General features: G+C 43.9%; 1 protein-coding gene across 5 annotated transcripts in view; it reads left to right on the forward strand.

Moving 5' to 3' along the window:
• AMN1 (antagonist of mitotic exit network 1 homolog) overlaps positions 1-21,891 on the forward strand; it is a 69,315-nt gene that overhangs the window by 39,750 nt on the left and 7,674 nt on the right. For all 5 annotated transcript variants that reach the window (XM_045001287.1, XM_045001294.1, XM_045001289.1 and 2 more), the window contains exons 4-5: positions 6,081-6,298; positions 21,425-21,481. In XM_045001287.1, the coding sequence (XP_044857222.1) occupies positions 6,081-6,298; positions 21,425-21,481 (275 nt within the window). The remainder of the gene's footprint in view (positions 1-6,080; positions 6,299-21,424; positions 21,482-21,891) is intronic.

The raw sequence follows: 21,891 nt of genomic DNA on the forward strand, positions 1-21,891 counted from the left end.
AACTCCTAGCCACCTCCAGGGGTACTTCTTCAGAGTCACCTAATATGGAATGGACATGAGCAAGCACTCGAAGAAGAAAAGACAGTTACCTTTTCCGTAACTGGTGTTCTTTGAGATGTGTTGCTCATGTCCATTTCATGACCTGCCCTCCTTCCCCACTGTCAGAGTTTCTGGCAAGAAGGAACTAAGGGTGGGGGAGCTGGTGGCGGCGCCCCTTGTACCGCACTATATGGACGCCATTCCAGAGGGCACCAGAGCCGGTCCCCTATGGATACTGCTAAGGGAAAAACTTATGGCATTGATGCATGTGGTGAGCACACACACCTAATATGGAATGGACATAAGCAACACATCTCAAAGAACACCACTTATGGAAAAGGTAACTCTCTTTTCTTGCCAGGTGTAACTCATTCCTTGCCTTTGCTTTCCCGATTTTGTTCCTATACATTTGTGCTATTTCTTTTTATACTTCCTTAGTAACATGTCCCTCCTTCCATTTCCTGTATGTATCCCTTTTGGTGTTTAGATAGCTAAAAAGCTCCTTGTGCAGCCATATTGGTCTCCTGTGGCTCTTCTTAGTTTTCCTCTGCATTGGAATAGCTTGAGGAAAGATGAAGCATGCTGAATGTGTGATTCTTATCATTCTAGGGTCCTCTTAATCTTGTCAGCTGAAGCTAAATTTAGTTTAAGTGGTCCTAAAAGTGCATTTTTCATCAGCCCCCAGAGTATGTGTGTTAGTGAAGCATTCAGGGGGTCTTTTCTCCTAAATACAGCAGCCCAGGTGTAAAGTTAGGTAGGGCAAGTTGCCCTTCTTCCCTGGACTTACAAAGGACATGCTAAACAAATCAACTAACCTATCTATTGAGAGTGTTAAAAAAAATGTATGGGTAGAAAGTGGGAATCTGGTGATTATGTACACAAAGTGCAGAAGGGTAATCATTTTGAATGAATTAGTATAACCCAACCAACTGATGGAATATCCTTCTTAAAACTAGATCCTGTGATACTTGAGAAAAGACACATTCAGAATTAGCTTTTATGTAGCTGGGAAGGGTCAAGAGTTAGTAGAGTTAGATGGCTGATGACTAGGACATGTTTGTTTTGAATCAAGAGTGAGATTTCTCTGTGAGCTTTAATATACTTAGCATAGATACTGTGGAGTTAGTAAGATAAAGGAAAATGTGTAACTCCTTCATGCTCTCTATTGTAAACTGTTACTACTGTGATTAAAGGATGACAGTCCAGAGGCTCCAATTAAATACTGAAGAGAACAAAGGACAAGGAAAAATCTAAGTTGGGGTCCCTTTTGTGATTAATAGGAACAGAATGGGAACCATTTATTAGAAGACAAGTAGGATCTTCATATAATGCTAAGATCCACTTAAAAATATTAAGGGCTTGTGTCCTTGACTTTGAAAAAGATATCCCCATTTGACATCATCAAAGGCTTCCCTCTCACCCCATGTGCAGAACTTTGACCAGTTGGTGCAGATCTGTGCCAGCCCGTGAAAAACCCCATTTGATCAGCATTCATCTGTTTGAGCATCAGTCCATCATGCAAATGATCATTAGAGCAGGCAGAGTAGTTGAGGCCTCCATGAAGTCCCTGGAGCTCACTGGGCCAGTCTAATTAATCTGGTCGATGCTCAGATACAGTAGTGATGAGCACCAGTACAAAGAGAGAGTAACATAGGCAGGATCAGTACATCTGTATTGAGTGTAATAAAAGGAATTAGCCCAAGATTCTAGCGGGTGGCTTTCTTTTGGACAGAGAGTGGTAATTTCCTGATAAGTACTTTCTGTGAGACATCTTGAGAAGAGTCCCCTCAAAAGTTAAACAGATTTAAGAGGGTAATTATTTTGATAAGAACTTATAAAATTCCACTAATAGGCTATCAGTTCCTGTGGCCTTTCCATATGATGAGTTTGTCACTCTTTGGGGACAATGGTAACTTTAAGACTTTCCATCTCTACAGGATTCAGATTAGGAAGGGTAATGCCAGAAAGATAAGTGATAATAGTGCTATCTCTGTTGTTGATGTTTGAGTGCAATATCAAGTTATATAGATTGTGAAGCAGTGCGGCATACATGTCAAATATGGATCTTGCATTAGCTCACCATTTCCTATTTTTAACTTGTAAGATAGGTAGTTTGGGTTTTTTCTTGCAGAATATCTAAACAGTACTCTGTTTTGTTGACATAAAAAAAATTGTTTCCTGAGTATGTGTCCAGTTTGGTTGGTTTTTAAAGTATTGCTGTCTCCCCTGATTTTAATTATTTTGTTCAGTTGGTCTGGGTCAAAAAGATGTTTGAGTGAAGGGATGTGTGTGTGTTTGTGCGTGTTTAGGTTCTAAATTTCTTAAGGGTGGAGTAAGTGTACATAGAACAGCTTGCTTATGTCCTGAAGAAATTGTAATTATTTTTCCCATATAATTGCATTTGCAGTATTGATAAGGGTTGTTGAATCTACATTAGTCATATTGTTGTTGCCAATATAATCATGTATTAGCTCTCTTAAACTCCTCTGGTACTAAGGAATGCTGTCATTGTAGCCTATTAATCTCCTGCTTTTTCTTTTTTATTTTTGGTTCTTGATTGAACTGGAATAGATTAAGGTCCAAACAAACCAAGGAAGGCATGGTCTGAAATACTGATTGTCCCAGTATCATATCTGAGAACTATATTAGACAAGAAGCAATTGACAAAAAAAAATGTCCTGTCAATAGTAAGAATAGTGTCGGAGTAAAAGGAGAAGTGAGAGGCCTCCAAAAAGAAACAAACCAACCACTTGTGAGATGCTTGAGACTGCTAGCTCATATGAACATCGGGTTATGACACCTTCTATCCTTGTATGGAAAATGTAGTGTTTGTTGCCCTTTATAATAAGTTTACACAGAGAGCTGAAATTGTGTGAACTTGTTAAAAAGGACACGCTCGTTGGATGTGTGACATTCTGTACCTTGGGGGGGGGCGCCCTCTAACCCCCATATTCCTCATTTATATATGATTGTGATCTTACCTTACAAGGTATGCTTTGTATGTATCAGGGAAAGGTTATGATCTGCTGAAAGTCATTTCTCTATCCATATGTGTATATCATTAATGCATAGGAAGTTATGAGAATTGTGTTGTATGCTTGTCACTAAAACATGCTGTAAGTTGGGGAGTCAGCCAGATATTAGCTCCCCAGAGGCAACAGCAAGGAAAGTAATCAACACCCAGGAGGGGCGCTAATCAACCCATCATTAACCATCGTCCAGCAAGGGAGCTACAATGCAATGACTCACCTACTAGGGTTTCGCAAAGGCGGGTGTATATCCACCTTCCATTGATGAAGTGGTGAACCAATTAATAAATCTGCACTGCCTGTCTTGAGCAGTACAAGACGGTATATTCCTGAGGTACAGCGCTAGGAGCTGGAGGGATTTGGCTCTGGTGCCTTTCTCTGTGTGATCTATGGATGGCTCTGGGAGCATTCATGCAATCCAGCTGAGTATGGGGTCTCCACATGCTGTTGTGCTGAGTGATGATAGCACCTGGAGGGGTTTGCTGCTGGTCACTAGCAAGGCATTGTGAAAGACAGCCCAGGACTGAGAGAGTTAAGGGGGGGTGTCCCACAGTCCCAGGCTGCACCCCAGGTATCCAATCACAGGATGTCTAAAGCAATGGTTCTCAACTAGGGATACGCATACCCTTGGGCGTACGCAGAGGTCTTCCAGGGGGTACATTAACTCATCTAGATATTTGCCTAAAGAAGTCAGTTCAAACTAAAATTTCATACAATGACTTGTATATACTGCTCTATATAACATAAATTGATATGTAAATACAATATTTGTATTCCAATTGATTTATTTTATAATTATGTGGTAAAAAGGAGAAGGTAAGCAATTTTTTCAGTAATAGTATTCTGTTACACTTGTATTTTTATGTATGATTTTGTAAGCAAGTAGTTTTTAAATGAGGTGTAACTTGGGGGTACACAAGACAAATCAGACTCCTAAAAGGGGTACAGTAGTCTGGAAAGCTTCAGAGACACTGATCGAAAGCAACATTGCAGTGATCATGATAACAGCAAGTCACACACAATTAATAGAAACCAGGATTCTGGGTTCGCTCTTAGCCATAAACTTAAACTGGGCTTTTAAAATGCATTAGCAGGGGAGATCTCCCCATCCTGTATTTTTATATGAAGAAAAATAAACTTTTTCTACCTATTATTTTGGATTGGAATGCTTGTGTGGTTAAAGTATGGTTGCCTGAAGCAGACCATATTACTCTTTCTAGGTAACCCAGAGTCCTTGTTCATTTAATAGGCTTATTGATTCCCCCATTTTTTAGGGAAACCAACCAGACTTGAGCTATCTGAAAAGAAGATCTTGTGCTTTGGGGAAAACCACATATCTTAGCTGGATATCTCAGCTCTACACAAAATTGTTATCTCCACCTATGTTTCCCATTTTTCTTTGAGACAACAGTCAGATTTCTCACCCATACCCCAAAACGACAAATACTGTAATACACAAACAAAAGAGACAAGATACCTGTAAACCTTAGGAAAATTGCATTATTGGCACTTCCTCAAGAAAAAGAAAAAAACCTCTTTCATCTACAACCGAGGATATGCCCACTGATTTGATTTTATAGAGAGTAATTAATTTCAACAGAAGCCAAAGAGTGGATTTGAAGGTACAAGTTGATTATGTGTTTGAATTTAATAAGACATAACATAATGAATGTATTAGTCTAATAACTTAGTTGAAGTTTTATTTAAGTACGACAGTCAAGCAATACTTAATAGTGCATTATACATAATATAGAAATTAAACATACATTCCAATCTGAGGCTGGGAAAATGATGGGCAGCTCACTTCACTAATAACTAACTTCCCCACACTCATCTCTTATGCAGTGGTTTAGAAAAAAGAAAGTCCTTTCTCATACTTTGATTTTATTTTGAATCAATAAGACAGTAACATTTATAACTAATTTATCACTACAGGGACCATCTGTGATCAGAATTACTTCTTAATTCTTAGACATTAATTAATACATTAATCATTTGCTGTTACATTGATTATAGAACACACTTGCTATACCAAAGGTGCTTGATTCATTTGATCAATTACTAATCTTGTCAATTACATTGCATTTTGAACATCCCCTATCAATTGCACCATTTTTCCATTACAACACCCATCTTAATAACAGATCTCCCTTTATATACAATGAGTATTTACAGAAAAGAGACAAAGAAATTAACCTATTGACTGTAAAGCTATTTTCTTGCATCTCCTTTACATAGTTGATAAACTAAAGACTTCAACCATACATTGTTTTATGAATTACAAAAATATCTGTAACTGAGTCATTATGACAGAAATAATCTGTTAGAGTCATTCTTGATAAGCTAAAAGCATCTCTCGGTAGATCATTATCTTATTAATCATAGAAAACAACTCCCACATATTGGTTCTGGTCATATGGACTAGATCATTTAAAGTTCAGTTTAGGTTCAGCTTGAATACAAAGAATTATAAATACAAGGCATGCTGGGACTTTGCTTCACCTACAAAGAATAGAAAGGGTTATGATAATTTGGATCATTTACTAAGAAGTTAAATCAGTATAACCAGTTTTAAACCAATATAAGAGTTCAAACTCAAAAGTTGCAGTGGTTTAACCAAACTGATCTTCTAAACCAGTGCAATTTCTGTGTGTACACATGCCCTTAGCTAAACCAATTTAACCCCAGGGTTATCTGATTGAATTGTGTGTGTGTTGGGGGCTTGCAGAGATTTAACCACTTAAAAATCAGTTCAGTTAAATCAGTGCAACTTTGCAAATGTAGACTAAGCCAAAAGCCCACACAGACACTAAGGGAAATAGGTAACCAACTGTGTGCAAAGTAAATAAATTGGAAAATATTCCCTACTTGTGTTATTTGTAAAAATAGTTTGGGCAGACTGAGACTTTTGAATTGACAGACTCATTTTTATAAAGAAGTGTTACACAATAAAATATTTTTGTAGATGAAAGCTTATTTACATAAGAATGACTTGCTTTATTTCTTCAATAGGAGTCAGAGCTCTGGCCTTGTCTTGCCCTTATTTACGTGAAGCCTCATTTAAAAGATGCTGCAATGTATCAGACAGCGGAGTTCTTGCTCTGGCACTCAATTGCCGCCATCTACAAATAGTTAACTTAGGCAGCTGCTCAGGCATCACCGATGCATCCCTGCATGCGCTTGGACAGAACTGCAGATTTCTACATAGTGTGGATTTTTCATCTACTCAGGTAACTAAACGGCACCAATAAAAATATAAATGACAGTGATATAAATAAAATGAAGAGGTGAGTTTTATTAACGGCATTTTTATTTAGCTGTGTTTTAGCAGGTTTTTAAGATTCAAAATGCCAAAGGCACATCTAGATCCAGACACTATTTCCCAATGAAATGGTATTAAATATGTTCTGTCTTTTGATAATATAAACATATTTTCTCCAAATATGAGTTACTACTAATGATATCGAGCCTGGAGCACAGATGCATTTTTTTCATTAAAGTTTATCAGGTATCAGCTTTTTTTATAGTGCTGTTGGTGTTACTCTGTGCCATAAGAATATAACAGGGGTGGCCAACCTGTGGCTCCGGAGCCGCATGCGGCTCTTCAGAAGTTAATATGCGGCTCCTTACCTAGGCACTGATTCCGGGGCTGGAGCTATAGATGCTAACTTCCAATGTGTGGGGGGGTGCTCACTGCCCAACCCCCTGCTCTGCCCCAAGCCCTGCGCCCATTCCACCGCTTCCCCCAAGGCTCCTGCCCCTTCCCCTGGGCCTGCCATGCCCTCGCTCCTCCCCCCTCACTCCCATAGCCTCCTGTGCACGTGAAACAGCTGATTGTGGGGCGGGGGGGGGGGAAGTAGTTGCTGATTGGTTGGGGGATGCCGGCAGGTGGGAGGGGCTGGGGCTAGGGAGCGGATGGGGGGCTGCTGACTATTACTGTGGCTCTTTGGCAGTGTACATTGGTAAATTCTGGCTTTTTCTCAGGCTCAGGTTGGGCACCCCTGGAATATAATCTTACACCAGTTAATTAAATTCCTGTGGCTAGAAGGACCAATTGGCCTGTGTGGGGGATAACATGCTGAATTGTATGAGTCATACAACCTGTAAAAGCATAAGACAAACTCCTCACTTCTCAAGGTTCAGTCACTCTTGAAAGAAAGAGTAGTGTGCAAAACCAAAGGTCTGAGTGGCATTGTACACTGAGTCAGCTGCTCGGTTAATGCATTATTAATAATATGATCAAGACAATGCTTAATCTGTGCCGGGGCTTGCCAGGGCTCAGCACCTCTGGGCTTGGCAGTTCATAGCCCCAGCACCTTTGGACTTGCCGCGTCAGTTATGAAAGTAAAAAAAATGCTTGAGGCTCGGCACCTCTTTCATTACAAATTAAGCACTGGATTAAGCTGGGATTTTGGTCCTGTTTTGTGGCTTTTTTTCTTCAAAATAATAAGTGTCCTGGTATTTTATGTTCCATGTATAGCTAGTTTTTTGTTTTTTTCTTTTTTCCTTTTTGAGAAACTTCTTAGTGTTCTGAATCGTACAAGGTGTAGAGGAAGGCACTGTCTCAGACCCACAGAGTTAACTCTCTAATTTAGACAGACCTCACAGCTGAAACAATTCCTTTGGTGATTTTTTTTCATTTAAAGGCTTGTGAAAGAAGTATGTGTTAAGAGACAGGATTTGAAGGAGAAGAGGGTAGTTGTCTGCTGCACAAGGAGGAGGAAATTTCCAATCGCGGGGGGAGCATGGAAGAATGCATGGAAACCAGAGTGGGAGAAGGAGTGGTTGGGATGGTGCCTTGGATGGACTTGTGGCAGAGAAGTGGGGATGAGGAAGAAATAAGAGCAGAGCTGTATGCAGGAACAGCGGGGAGCAGAGGTTTGCAAACTAGAATGGGGCTCAGCTCTCATGTGCGGCAAGGGAAGTGTCAGTTCCCTGATTTCCTGTCCTTCACCCTCTGCTGGAGCGAAGGGGAGAGAGCATCTCTTGATCTGGCCACCAGACCAGTCCACCGCGGGCCTTAATTTGGTGGGCATGGTGCAGCTGCCAATCAGGGGGGAGAGAAGGAAGGGGAATCCACTGCTTCCTCCCCTCTCTCCCTCTGAGAGAATCACCACATGAAAATAATTGGGTGAAGGCAGGGGAATACACTGTGGTGTCTGGGGGGTAGGGTGGGAAGCCTACACTGGGGGCTGCCTCAGAGACTGGGGGAAGGAGAGTGGTGACAGTTGACCCCTAATCTAAACTTAACTATAATTCATATGCTAGCGTGCTTAAGACAGTGGTAATAATAAAAGCCATTAAAGCTGTAATGCAATTAGGGATACACAAAACATACTTTATTTGAATAGGTTTTGTAAAACAAGACCAAAGTAGTAAGTTTTGGGGGATTTTTAGTGTGTGTAACAGCATTGACTTATCGAGACCATTGGGAAATGTATTGATGCAAATAGCTTATGTAAGCAATAGGAACACTAATTATGGCCCCTCTGGAATACCAGATACAGGCAGGGAGCTGAGAGCTAACACAGATATGGACCTGGCTGTGGGGGGGGATGAAAGGAAAAGGTGTATAAAAAGGATGTTTGCCCAACCTTCACTGGGCACTTTGGGTTGACAGGATGCTGTAAACTGGATTGTCATATCCCACTTGTGATGTACTCCACTGGCTACTTCCTTCTGTCTTTGTTTTCAGTGGTCTCCGGGGGCTTGCGAGTATGACAACACTAGGGACTGTTGTGTTATATGTATCACTTTTTGTGCAACTGGGTTAATACTCTTGCTTATTTGGATTTTAAATCAAGTCTTCATGTCTCTATTTATGTGACTCACCAGTCTCACTCTTAAAAGTTTCACGTAGCTGCCCGAGTAAAGGACCTGTTAGTGATTTGTGCAGTTTGCACCCAAATTAATCAAAAGGCTACAGGACCCTGCTCTGGGGGCTGCCTCAAAGAGGAAGGTGGAAGAGCTGCCTCAAATCAGTGAAGGGGGACAGCTACCCCTGGGGGAAGGAGGGGAATGTAAACACTTTCACATCTGAAATTCTTTCATAGGCTTGAGTGCAGGATAGAGGGGTAGCCTGTACTAGTAGATGGGGCCAGGTGGGTTGCCTCTTTGCAGGAGAGGGAAGGAGCCTGCACTGGGAGCAGGAGGACATTTGCCAGACCCATTGGGAAGGGAGGTGGCAGCATGGGAGTCAGAAAACCCATGCTAGGTAAATCATGGGAGGCCTGGGCATGCTTCTGATAGAGCAGTCCAGAGCAAGTCTGGTCAGCCTGAGAGAGAAAGAGAACATGGAGTGAGGAGAGGGGGCTGGGAGGAGAGAGAGATGCTGCCAAGGCAGCCTGCTGCCTCAGAGAGAGCAGTGGATGGAGGGCTCCTGTGCTTTGGGGGAGGGAATCATTTGCTAGATCTGAATAAGAGGTGAGGCAAGGAGCCTGCAGTGGTTTTGCAGTGCAAGTTGCCATGTGATTTCCATTCCAAGGGGAGGGTGGGGGAAGCCTTGTTACATCCAGATCATATTATACAAGTCAGATTATTGGTGTTCTAGTTGGCTGCTCGCATCTAGGTTTGGAACGTGTGAATTTCAGTTTGTGTTGTCTTTAGTAAACTATGGGGAGGCACAATTGGTTTTTGTTTTTCCTTAGCTTAAGGAAAAACAAACTGACAAATTTTGAGAACGCCTACTGTAGATCAAAGCCATGGACCAGAGACTTGGAAGTAAGAGGAAGTCACTGAAGGATTTAAAATAGGGGAGTGACATAGTCTTGGCAATGAAAGGGAGAGAGCTGCTTTTTGCTGCAGCATTTAGTGTGCAGACTGAAGGTGAGAGCTGGAAATCTGAGTATGAGAAGTTGCAAGAGATGAACAAACAATGGACAGGGTTTTAGTGGAAGGAATGGACAAGAAAGGTTGGAGAGGTTGTGGAGGAAGAATCAACAGGGTTTGTCAAAAGCGTGGATTTGGAGGGAGAAGAAAAGAGTGGAGTCAGACATGACAGCAAGGTTTCAAGCCTTAGTGACTGGGGGATAGTGGAACTATGGACAGTGATAGGGCATGGAGGGAGAGGGGAGGATGTTGGGGGCAAAGAAAGATAAGGAGTTCAGTCAAAACTGATGTAAGGATTTCTTTATGTTGAGTTTGAGCAAGTTATGGAGTTGAAATCTGGGGGCAGGTCTACACTACAAAGCTAAGTTGACCTAAGTAATGCTGCTCCAGCTATATGAATAACTGGAGTCGGCGTAGCTTAGGTCAACTTATTGCAGTGTCTACACCATGCTGGATCGACGGAAGAAACTCTCCCATCAACTTATCTTATGCTTCTCGTTCCGGTAGAGTACTGGAGTCAACAGGAGAGCGATCGGCACTCAATTTAGCGGGTCTTCACCAGACCTGCTAAATCGACCCCGGTGGATTGATCTTTCTGTGTCGATCCCCCAGTAAGTGGAGATAAGCCCTGAGATTTGAGACTAAACACAATAGGTTTTTATTTTAAATACCATTCTTATCTCCTTCACTTTCACCAGAAGTATAAAATCAGAAATCCTTCTGAACGTCTCTTCTAGTATCTTTATTAATAATGTTAGTAGATATTAACCATTTTAGTCCCCTTTTCCTTTTTGTGTTTTTAATTCTTGACATATTAACTATTCTCCCGAAATCTTGATGGTGTTAAGAAAAAGTGTGTTTGAACAATAAGGCCAGAGTGTTGGTTTATAACCTGAGAGTGACCTATGTTTAGGAATTTCACATAATTATTAGACTGTACTTCGTTAAGACTGGTGCCTCCAAGTATGTGGTAAAATAGATGTCCAGGGAAGAAGTACCCTCAAACTAGTAAAAGTGTCAGCAGAAATAGAGAAAGAGAGAAGGTGGGTGAGGTAATATCTTTCATTGGACCAACTTTCTTCAGGTCTGGGAAATGTTTCTCCTCATCTCTCTAATATCCTGGGACTGACATGGCTACAACTCCTCTTCCTCTTTAACATTTATTGACTCAATATAAGGAAACAATTAGCTTTCATTTATCACACATCAAAACTGTTAAAGAGGATAGTTCTTGGGAATGGTTTTGATAACTTTTAAAATAATATCGACACTTTCAGATCTGAAATTCTTTCACAAGCTTTCAAAGTGCTGAATCATTTCTGGGTTTGTCTTCACATGTAGCTCTTTATTAGAAGACGCTATTATACCAATGGGAGTCGGTGTAGTTAATCCACCATAGCTATGTTGACAAAAGAAGCTCTTCTGTTGACATAACCTCCCACGTACACAGTGCTAAGCTGGTATAACTACATAGTTCAGGTATGTGGATTTTTCACTCCCCTGAGCTACATAGTTATACTGATATATGTCTGAAGTGTAAACCTGGCCTCAATCTTGGGAAAGCTGTGATAGAAAAAAAATTGTCAGTGGAGCTCCCTCACAAATGCTGCTGCCATGAAAGCTAGGGATTTGTGCTTTCCCTGGCTTCTCTTAAAGTTTCTGCCAAGCAAAGGTAGTTCAAAAATGCTAACAAGCCTGCAGTTGCATGGGACCCTGAGTCAGAGACAAGTTGAAATAGGACACTGTTTGTGTTCCAGTGCTGTGTGATATTAAGTAGGAGCTGAGTCCTACTGATTGAGAGTGTCTGGAGATAATAATTTGTCCCCTCAGGTATAAGGAGAATTACCAGCAATTTTCCCACCATTGGTCTAGCATAAGTGCAGCTCCATTCATTTCTCAGTGATGGAAGCACTAACGTAGACTAGAACTACTAGTGCAGGAAGTGAAACCAGAGATTCTAGGGGTAACAGAAACAGGGTGGAATAGTAAACATGACTGGAGTATATAGGTATTGAAGGGTATGTGCTGTTCAGGAAAGACAGAAGTGAAGGTAAAGGTGATGCAGTAACTTTGTATATTAATGATGAGGTAGACTGTAAAGAAAGAAGGGATGGAATGGATAAAAAGGAACTCTGTTTGGATCAAAATTACTTTGGGGAAGACGGGTAACAGAGGCTGCACTGGGATAGTGCTTGTGGTCTGCTAAAGGCCCCCAGGATCCAATTTGGATATGAAGAGAGACCTATTTAATATTTTAATTAAATAAATACATCTGGGAATTGTGTGATTATGGGAGATTAATTTCTCAGATATAGATTGGAGGGCAAGTGCTACTTCTGATGGTAGAGCCCAGATAGTCCTGCATGTGATAGCTGACAGATGTCTTCACCACATAGTCACTGAACCTATTTTAGATTTAGCATTGATAAGTAGTGTGGACATAAAAGATGGGACACTAGATGGGAAAGGTTCCAAGTTACTACAGAGAATTCTTCCTAGGTGTCTGGCTGGTGGGTCTTGCCCATGTTCTCAGGGTCTAACTCAGTGATGAGCTGCCAAAATATTAACAACAGGTTCCCTCCTCCTCACCCCACAAGGGGGTTCTGGCCGCCCCCCCACCCCCGGGTCTCCAACCCAATCCAACCCCTCGCGTTCTTCGATATCCCCCTGGGACCCCTGCCCCATCCACCCCCCTTCCCTGACCCCTGATTACCACCTGCTGCCCCATCCAACCCCTCCTCTCATTCCCGATTGCCCCCCGAGACCCCTGCCCCATCCAACCACTCCTTCTCCCTGTCCCAGACTGCCCACTGCCACCCCATCAACCCCTGCTCCTTCCTGACTGCCTCCCCAGGACCCTTGCCCCCATTCAATCCCCCTGTTCCCTGCCCTCTGACTGCCCCACCCCATCCACCCCCCCACAACCCCCAAAACTCCCCTGGCCTCTTCCAACACCCCCTCCCTGCTCTCTTACAGCCCTGCCTGGAGCCGCTCCGCCAGGACCAGCACCAGCACCGGCGCTGTGGGGCCCGAGCCGGGCTGGGCCGTAGCTGCGGCGCCGGACTGGCACTGGCGCTGCGGGGCCCAAGCTGGGCCGGAGCCGCAACCGCCGGGGCCGGGACCAGCACCGGCGTCGTGGGGCCCGAGCTGCAACCGCGGGGCCAGGACCAGCACCGGCACCTGGGAGCGGCCGGGCCGGAGCCAGCACTGTTGCCAGCACCGCGGGGCCCGGGCTCAGCACCGGCGCCCGGGAACGGCCGGGCCAGAGCCAGCGCCCGGGACCAGCCGGAGCCGCAACCGCACCCGGGACTGGCCGGGACAGAGCCAGCACCGGCGCTCGGGACCGGCCAGAGCCGCAACCGCGGGGCCGGGCCCAGCACCAGCGCCCGGGACTGGTCGGAGCCGCAACCGTGGGGCCGGGCCCAGCACCAGGCCCGGGACCGGCCGGAACTGCAGCACCGGGACCAGCACCAGCGCCCGGGACTGGCCAGGACAGAGCCAGAACCGGCGCCAGGGACCGGCCGGAGCCGCAACCGCGGGGCCGGGCCCAGCACCAGCGCCCGGAACCGGCCGGAGCTGCAGCACCGGGACCAGCACCAGCCCCTGGGACTGGCCGGGACAGAGCCAGCACCGGCGCCAGGGACCAGCCAGAGCCACAACCGCGGGGCCGGGACCAGCACCAGCGCCCGGGACCGGCTGGAGCCGCAACCGCGGGGCCAGGCCCAGTACCAGCGCCCGGGACCGGCCGGAGCTGCAGCGACGGGACCAGCACCAGCGCCCGGGACCGGCCAGAGCCGCAACTGTGGGGCCGGGCTCAGCACCAGCACCCGGGACCAGCCAGAGCCGCAACCGCGGGGCCGGGCTCAGCACCGGCTCCGCGGGTGCCGGGCTGGAGCTGTGGAGCCGAAGCTGGGGGTGCTCGGTGGGTGCCGGAACCGGGCTGGGGGCGCTCGGCCGGGGGATGCCAGGCTGGAGGGAGCCGCGCTCTGGGACCAGGAGCTGTGCTGGAGGGAGCTGCTGAGCCAGCCGCACCTCCCCTCCCCTCCCCTCCGCGCCCCAGCTTACCTGCCTGCCTGCTGCTTGTTCAGGCTTCCCGCGAACATCTGATTCACGGGAAGCAGGGGAGGGGGAGGAGAAGCGGGCGGAGCAGGAGAGGAGGGGGAAGTGAGCTTGGGCCGGAGCTTTTGTTAAATAAAGCCCTTATAGAACCGGTTGTCCTGGAACAACCGGATCTAAAAGGGCTGCTAAATTTAACAACCGGTTCGCGCGAACCGGCTCAAGCTCACCACTGGTCTAACTGATCGCCATATTTGGGGTCAGGAAGGAATTTTCCCCCAGACTGCAGAGACCCTGGGGGGTTTTCACTTTCCTCTGCAGCATGTAGCACAGGTCGCTTGCTGGTTTGAACTAGAGTAAATGGTGGATTCTCCGTACCTTGAATAGATTATGGGCCTATTACAGGAGAGGGTGGGTGAGGTTCTGTGGCCTGCAGTGTGAAGGAGGTCACATTAGATAATCATGATGGACGCTTCCAGCTTTAAAGTCTATGAGTCTATTTGTTCTTGACAAATCCATTCTGGCCATTACTTATAACCCTATTATCCTGTAGGTGCTTACAAATTGATTGTTTAATAATTTGTTTGAGTATCTTTCCAGGAATCAAAGTTAGGTCTGTAACTCCCCAGGTCCTCTTTGTTCCCCCTTTTAAAGGCAGGTACTGTCTTTGCCCTTCTCCAGTCATCTCACTTGTCTTCCAGGAGTTCTCAAAGATAATTACTAATGGTTCCAAGATTGCTTCAGCTGGGTCCTTAAGAACCCTAGGATGAACTTCATCAGGCCCTGTTGACTTGATTATATCTAATGTATCTGAATATTCTTTAACCTCTTCTTTCCCAATTTTGGCAAGAGGCACTCCTTCCCTCTTGTTGTTAATATTAATTGTGTTCAGTGCCTAGTCACCAATAACCTTTTTAGTGAGGACTGGAGCAGGACAGATATTAGCACCTTAGTGACGTTCTGGAACAGCCTTCCTTGGGGAACAGTGGGGGCAAAAAGCCTAACTGGCTTCAAGACTGAGCTTGATAAGTTTATGGAGAGGATGATATGATGAGACTGCCTACAATGGCACTTAGCGAATCTGTGACTGCTGGTGATGGGACACTAGATGGGGAGGGCTCTGAGTTACTACAGAGAATTTTCTCCCAGGTGTCTGGCTGGCGGGTCTTGCAGGCCAGAGACTAAAGGCCATAGTTTTGCCCTGTGTTATATGGGAAGTTTTTCTTTTCTTCTGGTGGGGTGGCTCACACATGGACTATCTGTGTTGCCCTTGTGCCCAATTGCTTGGTTTAAGTTAGCTTTATATTTGTGTTGGTGCGTCTTCATTTATTATTTTAATCACAGAATCTTAGGACAGGAAGAAACCTCGAGAGGTCATCTAGTCCAGTCCCCTGCACGCATGGCAGGACTAAGTATTATCTAGACCATCCCTGACAGGTGTTTATCTAACCTGCTCTTAAAAATTGCCAGTGATGGAGATTCCAGAACCTTCCTAGGCAATTTATTCCAGTGCTTAACCACCCTGACAATTAGGAAATTTTTCCTAACATCCAACCTAAACCTCCCTGCTACAATTTAAGCCCATTGATTCTTGTCCTATCCTCAGAGGTTAAGGACAATTTTTCTCCCTCCTCCTTGTAACAACCTTTTTATGTACTCAAAGACAATTATCATGTCCCCTCTAAGTCTTTTATTTTCCAGACTAAACAGACCCAGTTTTTCCAGTCTTCCTTCATAGGTCATGTTTTCTAGACCTTTAATCATTTTTGTTACTCTCCTCTGGACTTTCTCCAATTTGTCCACATCTTTCCTGAAATGTGGCACCCAGAACTGGATACAATACTCCAGTTGAGGCCTAATCAGCGCAGAGTAGAGCGGAAGAATTACTTGCTTACATCACTCCTTCTAATATATTCCAGAATGATGTTTGCTTTTTTTTGTAACAGTGTTACACTGTTGACTCATATTTAGCTTGTGGTCCACTATGACCTCCAGATCCCTTTCCGCAGTACTCCTTCCTAGGCAGTCATTTCCCATTTTGTATGTGTGCAACTGATTGTTTCTTCCTAAGCGGAGTACTTTGCATTTGGCCTTATTAAATTTCATCCTGTTTACTTCAAACCATTTCTCCAGTTTATCCAGATCATTTTGAATTATAATTCTATCCTCCAAAGCACTTGTAACCCGTCCCAGCTTGGTATCATCCGCAAACGTTATAAGTGTACTCTCTATGCCATCATCTAAATAATTGATGAAGATATTGATTAGAACCGGACCCAGAACTGATCTCTGCGGGACCCAACTCGTTATACTCTTCCAGCATGACTGTGAACCGCTGGTAACTGGTTCAGGCTTGTAGCAGTGATAGAATAAACTGCAGGTTTAAATCAAGTCTCTGGAGTACAGTATATCCACAGCTGGATGGAGATGAGGCATCAGCCATTTATAGTCTTTTCCAGGTGTAAAAACACCTCTTTGTTCTTATTGTGGAAAATTATAGCAAAATGGAGTTTGGAGTCACATGGGCAAGTTCCTGCATACTTTCCTGAGTTACAAGGCATATCTGCCTTCTCTCAATGGGTCAGTTGTATAGCTGATGGTCCTTAATGGGCCATCAAGCAGGCTAGGCAGAGCTAACACCAACTTGTCTGGGATGTTTCCCAGAAGCATAGCATAAGTTTGAAATACAGACAGTATAGAGCCAATATTCATAACTTCAACTACAAAATTGATACACACACATATAGACAGTATAATCATAACCAGCAAACTATAACCTTGTCTTAGACACCTCATTTGACCCCTATTTATTTGGTGCCACTACAGGACTTTGGGTGCAACCATGTTCTATACGGTCCCAGTTCAAATCAATAACGTGGCAGTCCTTATTTCCCATTTTATAGATGGGCACTATATTTGCCCTTTTCCAGTCTTGTGGAATCTCTCCAGTCTTCCACTACTTTTCAAAGATAATTGCTAATGGCTCAGGTATCTCTTCAGTCAGCTCCTTGAGTATTCTAGAATGCACTTGAAGACATCTAACTTGTCTAAGTAATTTTTAACTTGTTCTTTCCCTAATGTTTTGTATTCATTTCATTGCATAGCAGTTTAATGTCTGTTGATTTATGTGACATATAAATGTTTCAGATAAATTATATCACACTTTGAGAGTCTAACGGACAAATTCTGTGGTCTTTGCTATTTCCTTCCTCAGGCAAAACTTCCACTAAAAATAAATTCTCATACTACAAAAGCAGCTAAATGTCAGCTGAGCTAGATTTACTGCTTAAATGGCAAAACAATTAGTGTTATTTGTAGACAAGCAAAAAAGAACAAATTACTTGAACATACACAAAATGTAACATTATTGAATATTTCCATGAGAAAAATTCACGGTGTTTGTTATAAATTGGGTTAAGCCTAATTTACACCTGGTGGGTCTTACCCCTGCACGTCCTTTAAGATAGTTGCAATAGTTCAGCTCCTTGATGAAATAATAGCAGTCCCTGACCAAAACAAAGGCACATCCAAGGCCACTGAACAATGTAGGCATTGTTAGGCCTAGGAGCCTTGCTAGATAATCTCTGAGTGCGAAGAGAGTGGGTGAGAGACAAACAGAGAGGCACACAGAAACAAAGGAGGAAACTCCAGATGCAGCATGGAAAAAATCCACTGTGTGGCCTGAGAGAAGCATGGAAGGGTGCCTTTGGGTTGGATGCTGGCTAAATGAGATTGGGGGGCTGTGAGCAAGGAAATAACCTTCTGTTGTTTGGTTCCTCTTGTGTTCAGGGAAACAGGACTTTGTACAGTTTTGTAATTAAACAAAATTGCATTAAAGTAGTACCTGTCTCCATCACCAAGGTATCTTCCCAACAGAAACAATCTACAAGTTCTCGTATTTTTGGTTAGTCAGTTGAGTGAAAGGGGGGTAACATTAGGTTAACTGGGAATGAACAAAGCAAAATTTACCATTTTTATAAATAGGTCTTTATCTCACTTCTGGTTTCCGATGAAATAAACACACTACTCAAAGCGCATTTCTGTGGTTCTTGTGGTTCATGTGTGGCAGATTTTTGTTACCAATTTGCTTGAGGCGTCAGGTGATCAGGCTGAGGCCACAGGATCGTTTGGGGAGGAGATGACGAAACACATCAAGTGTTTAAGTTTTAAAGCTTTATTAATAAAATAACAAAATAACAGCGGTGAGTGACGGGAGCTTTCACGTCACGCAGAGGAAGGAAGAAAGTGTTAGTGCCCCAAGCCCTAACCCACTTTTATACTTACACAGACTTTACTGGAGGCTGGCCAAGCCTGGGTGTAAGGTATGAAGAAGAGGGAGGAGGGTGGACGGGAGTTTTGTTCTGGGCCCAGGTTGTTCGAGGTCCGCTGCTGATCTCCGAATTGCTTCAGCTTTTAGGAGGGTTTTAAGTTTTTTTGGGGGGCGGGGGGTTGAGGGGAAGGTGTTTAGGGACCTTTGCTTTTGATGCTTTTTGTGCCAGTTAAAACCGGCTTTTTGTGGTCTCCTCGACTTTCCCAAAACACACCGGCTAGACTTTGTTGGCTTTTGGAGGTTTTTGGGGTTTTTTTTTTTTTTTTTTTGTGCTGGCTTTTGTTTGCCTTGTTTGTTATGGGCGGGCTTTGCAGGTTTGTTTAGCTGAATTTTTATTTTATTTTTTTATGGCTGGTTGGTGGATTTGGGGCCTTTGGGCCTTTCTTGGCAGGCAGCCGAGAGTTAGATGTGTGCTGTTGCCTTGAGCTGGCTGGAGTTAGCGTTTTATTTTTGGGCCTAGCAGGAGCATGGTGTTAACCCTTTTCCCCCTGCCCCCCCTGGCCTTTTGCGACCTGCAAAGGATTTTTTCATTTTACACTTACTTAAACTTTTGACGCTTCCCAAAATGTTTTGTGATGTTTGCAATAGCGTTAGCCATATACAATGCTGATTTGCTTTTTCCAGGGGATCCCTTGAGGGAGGGGGAGCATTGGAGTGTGACAGTCCCCCCCCTTGACCCCGAATCAACATTTTGTTGGGAGGGGTCACCACTTAGGTGGCAAGGGTTACTGTTGGTTTTTTACATAAATAGCAATATAGCATGCACAAAATTATTATTATTATTATTATTATTATTATTTGCTTTGGCAGTTCGGGCGTGAGTCTGGTGTTGTTTTTTTGTTGTTGTTGTATTTTTGGCAAAAATGGTAGAGCCGGTGCAGCAGGGGGTGCGTGCTCAAAAATTTTTTACTGATAGGGGTGCACGATCAAAAAAGTTTGGAGACCACTGCATTAGCCAATAATGACTTTTGGCTTTATTAGTAACATAGCATAACACATTTCCTGTTGACATAGATGCCCCCTCCGGATGGCTGTTGCAAAGGCAGCTTTTTATAGGTTAAATGTGTGTTGCAACATCGTGAAGGAGGAGGCATTTGTCTGGAATACGGAAAGTTGCTCTCGGGTGTGCGCCAATGGGTGTTATTTACGAAAAATTAAACACAACATAGTTAGAAACATTAACAGTCTGTTGCATAATGGCAGGCCAATGCACTGAAAAATTTTGTGTTTGTGATTTTAACAGCAAGTTGAGAAGCACGCTGGGGTTGGTGGTTCTCCAAACACATGCTGAGGCATTGGTAAACAGATGTGTTGCAGTGGGGGCATATTCCAATGCCTCCCCTTCCCAACAGATGTGCTGACCCACCTCATAATAGCGGCCTGGCACTGCCTTGTTTTTATACACCATTTGAGGGGGTTTTATAGGCCAGAGTTGCCAGGTGTTGCCCTCTGCAATCTATAGGTGCTGATAGTCTGGGGACTAACACTGTAACCATATTTTAATGCCAGCTGTCAAAGTGGAGCATTGACTTGGATGGCATGTTAAACTTTTTTGTGACATTGAATACCTTCCCGTGTACCTTCCCATTGGTAGTCCATCTGAGCCGTCTTTCCCAAATTTTTCCCTCCCAGTGGAACCGTAAGCGTTGGCAGAATGGATGGAGGTCTTCCTCCTTCAGAGGTAAGGGCCACTGTTCCCAGGGGGATACAAACTTTTTTGGGGGGGGGTGTTAGGTGGCGATGGGACATATGTGGTTTCACGGGGTGTTGCCTGGGGAGGTGCGGGGCCCGCCTGGGTTGATTTCGTTTGGGATTTAGTTGGGGAGGGACACACAAGGCTGGGGGGCTGGGGCATTGGGGTGTGACACGTGTTGTCATCAAAACATTCTGATTTTAAAAAGTCAAATGCAGCCGATATGGTTTTGTGGGCTTTTTCCTCTGTATTGTATGAATAGGTTAATTACATTGATTGAATGTATTACATTTTGCAAACTTCAAATTCTCATTAAGGGTCTGAAGATTTACATTACGCTGTCTTTCTAGTAAACGTCTGCCTGTCTGGATGTAAAGAACTACATGGGCATGTATGTCTGCATTGGAGACATTTTCTAACCAGTTCTAAAACTGATTAAAATTGCAATGTACTCGTCCTTTGGGCAGCTAAAGGCAGCCTGATCCATTTAAAAAGATTGTTGTGTGCAGTGTTGTAGCCGTGTTGGTCCCATGATATTAGAGAGACAAGGTGGATCTTTTATTGGATCAACTTCTGTTGGTGAAAGAGACAAACTTTCAAACCTAGAAGAGTTTTGTGTAGCTTGAAAACTTCTCTCTCTCACCAACAGAAGTTGGTCCAATAAAAGATATCACCTCACCCACCTTGTCCCCCCATTTTAAAAGAGCCAGTTTCAAAACTACAGTGAGCCAAATTCACCTTTGGTGTAAATGTCAATGAAGTCATGCCTACTTACACTAGCCGTGAATTTGGCTCTATATTTTAAAAAAGTGTGTATTTCATTTGAATTTTATGTTTAGTTCAGGGCTGACAGAAATAAAATTTTAAGCCGAGAGAAGACTGCCAAAAGTTGCCTACGCTGCCCCTTTTCAGAAAATCTCCCTGTGGCCCAACTCAGTCATTTTAGAAACAGGCATGTCATTTTTCAACACCTTGGATTAAAAATGCCCATGCTGTATCTAGACTAGCGCTCCCGTTGTTGCTACCTCTGATAGAACTGCACCGGTGGCAATGCAATAGTTGACAATTTCTCAACAGAAAGCTAGTGTAGATACAGCCCCAGTGTGGCAGTGTCAACTGGATCATACAGCAAGAACGTGCTACAACAGGATGCCTTTATCGTCTAGATTTTAAACTACTAAGTAGAGTAAAAATATGTATTTGCATAACTCTCCTGTGTCAGTTCAGAGGAAAACTAAATGATTTAGTCTAAAGCACAGGGCATGTAAAAAGTGTGTAAGTTTAATGACTGAAAATACATTCCCTGCTTCTCTGGGATCAGTTGCATTACTGCACTGGATGCGTCATTGCACCCTTTCTGGTGTTCTTCCAAAATTACTGCTTTTTAAAAAGATATGTATGTGCCATTCTTTAATCCAATATGCCAATAACGGATTTTTTTTTTTCTAGGTGACTGATAATGGTGTCATAGCACTAGTTAGTGGGATGTGTTCAAAGAATTTAAAGGTAACTCGTCTAACCTGTTCTAAGTACAAAGCAATGTTAAAAGCAAATACATTTGTACATTTTTAAAATTCCAGAGGAAAAATCTTATTTATATTATCAAGTTATGCATTTACATTTGCATGGACAATTACCATGACTGTGGGTGGGGCCATCCTTAGGATTTATGGAGCCCACACAGTATTATTAAACTGGTGCCCCTATGCCTGACTTGCTCTTAGTAATGCAAACATAAGCTTACAGTATTGGAAAACTTGCCACATGCACCTTATTAAACACAGTTTAATTGTGCCGCCTTCACCCTTAACCCCTACACTTCCCTCCCACCTGTGCCCCCAAACCCAGCCCTGCACTGCCAGCGTCCCCCTCCACACTGTCGCCCTGCCCAGTACTCGACGCCTCCTTATGCCCCG

This window comes from Mauremys mutica, chromosome 1 (assembly GCF_020497125.1).
Source record: "Mauremys mutica isolate MM-2020 ecotype Southern chromosome 1, ASM2049712v1, whole genome shotgun sequence".
In the NCBI taxonomy this organism is placed as follows: domain Eukaryota; kingdom Metazoa; phylum Chordata; order Testudines; family Geoemydidae; genus Mauremys; species Mauremys mutica.